This window comes from Chenopodium album, chromosome 10 (genome assembly GCF_948465745.1).
Source record: "Chenopodium album chromosome 10, dcCheAlbu1.1, whole genome shotgun sequence".
Taxonomy (NCBI): Eukaryota; Viridiplantae; Streptophyta; class Magnoliopsida; order Caryophyllales; family Amaranthaceae; genus Chenopodium; species Chenopodium album.
The window spans coordinates 2,776,129-2,782,564 of NC_137843.1; the positions used below are offsets into that span (position 1 = coordinate 2,776,129).

At 34.3% G+C, this 6,436-nt stretch overlaps 1 protein-coding gene across 1 annotated transcript; it reads left to right on the top strand.

Annotated features, from left to right (window-relative positions):
- Positions 1-971: 971 nt before the first annotated feature.
- Positions 972-6,305, top strand: LOC145563105 (uncharacterized). Its single transcript, XM_081623515.1, has 6 exons — positions 972-1,224; positions 1,970-2,196; positions 2,280-2,538; positions 4,728-4,907; positions 4,987-5,142; positions 5,925-6,305. The coding sequence occupies exons 1-6, from the start codon at positions 1,195-1,197 to the stop codon at positions 6,090-6,092; spliced, it is 1,020 nt and encodes a 339-aa protein (XP_081479641.1). The 5' UTR covers positions 972-1,194; the 3' UTR covers positions 6,093-6,305.
- Positions 6,306-6,436: the final 131 nt, after the last annotated feature.

A 6,436-nucleotide genomic window follows, 5' to 3' on the forward strand; every position in this document is an offset into this window, starting at 1 on the left:
CGAACATATGCCCCACAATTTCATTATGAAGAACCCTAATTTCCAATTCAAGTCAAATTGAATGAATCAAACAACGATTACATCATTAAATTCCTAATAAAACACATTACAAATAACAAATATCATATAACTTGAATTCTACTTCATAAAACATTGCAAAATAACCAAATAAAAATAAAAATTAAGTGCGTTATTTAATTACCTTGCTGTACAAATTGGTGTAAAAAAATTTAAGTGCGTTCTTCAAAGGATTCGCTTGTCAATTTGCAAAACTTGGTGTAAAAATTGGTAGAATTTGTGGAAAAAATGTAGAATTTTAAGTTTGGGATTAGTTTGTGAAACAAGGGAGAAAATAAATCGAGAAACAACTTTTATAAAAATCAATAAACAGCCGTTATGTGGGGTCCATGCTCGGAAAGCTGGTTGGAGTATAGGTCTGGTGGCAAAACCTACATGTTTTGTAAAATATGAGTGGTTATTTTTAATTTCAAAAAATATGGGTGGTTTTTTTTTTTTTTTTTTTTAGTTAGAAAAATATGGATGGTTATTTCAATACATGGTACATTTTGGGATAGTAATTTACAAAAAAATCCAAAAAATAATATCAAATGAGCAAAATATACTTGGATGTACCTTACACTCGGGTATATATAACAATGTTTACATTAATTGAGGCCGAGTTGACTTTAAGAGCTCCCAAACAATTGACAATTCTTTTTACCTTAAAAAAAAAAATTAGAGTACTCTTAATTTCTTAAACAAAAAAAAAGTAAACGGTCAAAAACACAGACTCATTCACCTCGACGACAACGATTGCAAATTTGCAATTGCCACGTCTAATTTCTGAAACATGAGTGCACAAATGTTTTCTCCCCAAAAAAAAAAAAAAAAAAAAAAAAATTAAATAAATAAAAGTTGGTAGCAAACAAAAACATTTTTTTTAAAAAACCCAAATTTCCTTGAAAAAAGCGGGGTGGTGGTGGAGGGGTCAACAGACTCAGGACTCTGCTGCACTCTTAAACAAAAAAAATGCCAGAACTTTCTTCCCGTTAATCCCTTCTCTACTTCGTTACAGCTTTAACTTAATCATCATTAACCCTCTTAATCTTTCATTATTATTAATAAGTTTAAAACAATTTGAAATCTGGGTTTGTTTTATACCATTCCCTTTTTTTGATTTTTTGTTGGAGAAAAATGGTGGGAGATTTGCGTTCTTTCTATAAGGTATGCTCCATCTTTAATTTCTAATTTTCTGTTTTTTTTTATTTTATTTTTACTTATTGAATTATTTTATGTTGAAATAATCTTGTGGGTAGTTGTAAGATTTTGACATTTTCTTAAGTGTTGGTATTATTTTCCTTAATTTGACTATAAGATGCTGCAGTAGAAATTGTGGGTTTTTGGGGATTGCTGGGAAAAAAGTTGTTTTTTGGTAGTCTTTATCATCAGCAAACAAGATTCTATTTTTAGTAAGGTATGAGTTTTAAGGCTTGTAATTAGCTGCTAAAAAGTTGGTGAGTAGTTAATTTGTCAAGAGATGTAGAGAAAATGGGGAAGAAAACAAGAGTGATTGATGGGATATGCTTTTCTCTTGTAACGAATGTGGTTTAGAAGTAATGAGTTAATAATAAAGTTTTGTAAATATTTTTTTCTTATTTTTTTTTAAAATCATTTGTACTGTTATTGCTATTGAGTATAATGTAATTAGTTCCTTTTTAATCATGGAATTTTATGTTTTTGAGCTTAATTTTGGTGGATTGTGTTAGGTGAAATTGTTGTTTGGTTTGTAAATTAGAACCACATTGTCATCCTAATTGACTAGTTTGCATTTGTTATTACATGTTCTTATGTAATTTACGCGCTATCCGGTTAAATGTATTTTTAATTTTGTGTTGCTAATCAGTGTAAATTGTAATTCACAGTTGATGTCTTCTTTAGTGATATTTAATCTGCATTTTTTGTCATGCAGGATACTTTTGTTCTTCGGCCTTCAAAGATGTCTTCTCTGATAGTAAGGATGATAATGCTAGTGATTGCTACAGTATGTGGAGTATATATATGTTCAGTCTGTCTGAAGCAGATAAACACCCAAACCAAGTCTAGTATTGAAGTTATTGAGAGACTGGGCATTAGTTGTGAGGCCAACCATTTAGATTATCCATATCTGCATTACCCACAGCCCGAAACCTTTAGCAGGTAATGCAGTGTTACCTTAAGTCGATAATCGTTTTTGTGTGTGTTTGAATTGGATTGTGATTGTTGATTTTCTTGTGTTTTAGGGCTGAATGTGCCCGGAATCCAGTCCGGTTCTTTGTGATAATAACAATGCAGAGATCAGGGAGTGGATGGTTTGAGACGTTGTTAAATAGTCATATGAATTTCACTTCCAATGGTGAGCTATTCTCTAATAAGGAAAGGAGAGACAATATCTCCTCTATTATTCGGACTCTTGATAAGGTTTACAATTTAGATTGGTTCAATAGTGCTTCCAAGAATGAATGCTCAGCTGCTGTTGGCTTCAAGTGGATGTTGAATCAGGTAAATGATTCTGATTTCTATTGTGTTTTGTTGATGGCCTAATGTCAGTTACATATATTCTTTCATACTATGTTGCGGTCATGAAGCTAAGTGCTTGCCATTAAAAGGTTACAATAGTATGACTTGTATCTTTAGAACTTCAAGTTAATTTTGTAAGTTGGACATTTTAAATTATTACATTTGAAATTTTGGGCTACAAAAGTGCCAATTTGGCCATTGATCTTGCAGCTAAGTCAGACTGTAACATGTGAAGATCTAGTTATCCTATGCAATGATTCCATGGGGTTAAGGTTCTAGAATCAGTAGTCTTAAGCAGCATCAGAAACACTTCCTGTTTTCCTGAATTGTAGTGTAGGCTAAATGTTGGTAAATGATTTTGGTAAGTACACTACTTCTAAAAACACCTTGAGAAAGAATGAACAAAAAAATTTCACATATATCATCTACAAACCGGTTTCATCACCTAATCAACCAAGTCAGGGATTGAGTTGTCAATTACCATTTTACAAATTTGTTTATGTAACGAAACAAGTAAAGTGCTCAGCTAAAAATATGGATCGAAAGATGGAAAGACAGAGTAAAACAGTGGGAGGAAGGAGGGAGAGAATGATGGACATGATGTATTGTGTACTCTGTGAACACCCTTGTGGGTGAAGCTTCCATCACTTGGGAAGTGAAATTTGGCAGTTGTCGGCTGCATTTCAGGTTGAGAACAGAAGAACAAGGTGTAGGGCTTCTCAGTAAACCACAACTATTAAGCTGGTCAACAGTTTATTGGATACAGTTTCATTGCCAGTCTGCAATGACTAAGAGGCACAGGCTTAGTTCTTTGAGAGGAGCTTAGTTCGTGATATGTCATGTGTAATGAAACATAACACTCCCCTGCTAGGCTATTTCATATGACAGTGGGTTTCTGAATTCTGATGGGTATCAGATACAGCTGGCACAAGTTTAAGAGAAGAATATTGATGGAATTTGAGAATTTATTGTACTAATGGATGTAGAACAAGTAAGCTTACGGCTTGTTTGGTAGGTTGTGAACTTGTGATGAATGTTGGTAATGGTAATAAATTTATTTTGAATTTTGTGAAGGAAGTTTCATGCCAATGTCCATGGCAATGCTTGTCCAGCTTCAATGTTATGTTATTCTTCATATATTCTCAATACAATCCATTACCACTTTAGTGTGGTGGTATTGAGTGCAATAAGAATTTATTATGAAACATACATGTTTGGATGGACAAGCATTATCATGAACATTGACTTGAGACTATCTTGACAGATTTGTATATAAATTCATTACAGTCGAATATCAATGTCTGTCAAATGAGCTGTTAATCCACTTGGAATGCGGAAATCTGCATATTGACAAATTGCAGGTCGAGATGCTTTTGTGCATTCTCGCATATTGTTGCATTTAATGGATTAAATTATGTAAAAGATCTTTAGAGCTCTAAGCTTGATGAGAAAAAGAGAGATTCATTGGAAAGAATGAAAGATGGTGGGCTGCAGATCTGGTGGCATATGTAACTGATTAACTTGTACTAATGAAGATCATTCAATACTCATGAAGTCATGAATATGGCTGATTGAATCGTTTTTATATGATGATAATGCATGAAGTCATCAATATCAATATGCCTCCAGATAATGCATGAAATCATCAATATGGCTGATTGAATTGTTTTTATATGAAGATAATGCATCCTTTCTTTCATGTAACTACTGAAACTTTGAGAAAGAAACATCAATTCATATGAATCTCAACTCATTTTTGTAAAAAAAGTGATAGGTCTTGTATTCTTGTGTCCTTGTCAAGATATTGTTTTCATCTCCATGGGCTTGATGCCAAGATATTGTTTTAAGCATTTGCGGATGTTTTCACTCTCACTTTTGCAGTAGTTAGTTTAAGATGTACCTACCAAGCGAATGAACCCAATGTGTACTTGCTTACTAGAATAATTGTGCATAATTTACTCCCATCTTGAGATGCCTAAATGGTGGTGGTGTACTGGTGTTTGTAATGGTAGCTGAAGCATTTTGTTAATTGTTGCCTATCTTTCTTTTGCATTGTCTAATTGGAAAATATTGGCCCATCTGTAGCTATGATGCTTTTTGGTGATTTGATTTTCATCAAATAGATATTGGTTAGTTCATACTGACTCAGATTTTCAGCTCTAAATTTACAGGGGCTGATGGATTATCCAGAAGAGATAGTTGAATATTTTAACAGAAGAGGTGTGTCTGCTGTATTTCTCTTCCGAAGAAATCTACTGCGCCGGTATATTTCAGTACTTGCAAATTCCTTTGACCGCTATGCTAAGATATTAAATGGAACCCACAAGTCTCATGTGCATTCTCCAGAAGAGGTATGAACCTTGATCCTTCTTTTTTTTCCGTTTGTCCGAGTTATGTAAAGCTTATCTGCTGCAGCTGATAATTTTGTAGGCTGAGACTCTTTCAAAATACAAACCTCTCATCAATTCAACATCACTATTATCTGCTCTGAAGGAAGCAGAGTTCACAATGGCCCAGGCTTTAGCCAACTTCAACAGCACTAGGCATATTACTCTATATTACGAAGATCTTATCAAGAACCACACTGTAAGAACTAAACCGAGTGTTTTCTGTGTAACAAGAATTCAAATGAATGCAATAATTATGAAGTTCACAGTGTTAGCATTTTGTTGGTTTTTGTGGTCCCCCCCCCCCCCCCCCCCGACACACGCACACACACCCCCATTTTTTTTTTTTTTTTGTTGCAATTGAGAATCAGGAAAAACCTTGACATAAAATGCTTGTATCATCAAAGTCAAATTTTATTGGTTTTTGTGGTTCCCATCTTATACACTTGTGACCATCATTAATCAATGAATTTCCTTGTGAAGAAGGTAAAACAACTTAGTTGCAATGGACATTATCATTCATCACTGTTAGCTTGCCTGTTGGATAATAAGGCATAACAGGTACCTTCCTCGTTTGCAATGGGAGTGACTTAAGGACTTGCTGTCATGAATTACAATATCTTCTAAGAGGATCATATGGCTGGATCTTAATGTCTTCACCTTTTCAGTAGTCAGTACAATGGTCAAAACTGCCATAAGCTAAATTAACTGATACACGGACGATCAAATGGTAAACAGGTGATGGCAAGGTGCTCTTGGGTATAGGGTGGATGGTAATATTAAGTTGATTATTTCAACCTAATGTCATATGATCATTCTTACTGCAAATCTTGAGGGTACCATGTGAAAAGAGTTTACAATTAGTCTTTTTGAGTACGAATGGTACGATATGTAATTGGTAAAACTTGAGGTTTACTGTGTAATTTCTCACTTTTATGCTTTGCCGCTTCTGAAGTGTTCTTTTTACTTCATCTTTTGCAGAAACTAGTGGACGTTCAGGACTTTCTTGGGATACCACATATGAACCTAACAAGCCGGCAAGTAAAGATACACAAAGGTCATCTGAGAGAGCATATCAAGAATTGGGATGATGTCAATAAGACCCTCAATGGGACAGCTTATGTGAAATTCCTTCAACTTGACTATTGAACGGTTGTTATCAGCTAACAAGTGATAGTGTACATAATGTTGATTTATAGAGTGAGCCCGGAAGCTGAGACCGAAGGCATGAAGCTTCCTTGTTGATTGAACTGTCCGACTTACTGTAACCAGTTAAGTAGTCTTTTGATTGCCTCCTGTTTCTGTTATTTTGTAGCAGTCCATTAGCGTGTAGAATGTGTACAACAGTGTAAAGGCCCCTTGTATTTTAACTATGTAGTTAGGACCTAGGATTATAGTTTCATGCAAGTATTCTGAAATTTTGACCACATAATTTCATAGGTTTTTACTGTGAAAATCAGAATTGTATAAACTTCTGTTGTATTTTGTAGACA

Coding starts and splice junctions, on each gene's coding strand:
- LOC145563105 (XM_081623515.1), top strand. CDS start 1,195: ATGGTGGGAGATTTGCGTTCTTTCTATAAG. Junction 2,197..2,279: donor CAGCCCGAAACCTTTAGCAG/GTAATGCAGTGT, acceptor CTTGTGTTTTAG/GGCTGAATGTGCCCGGAATC. Junction 5,143..5,924: donor ATCTTATCAAGAACCACACT/GTAAGAACTAAA, acceptor CATCTTTTGCAG/AAACTAGTGGACGTTCAGGA.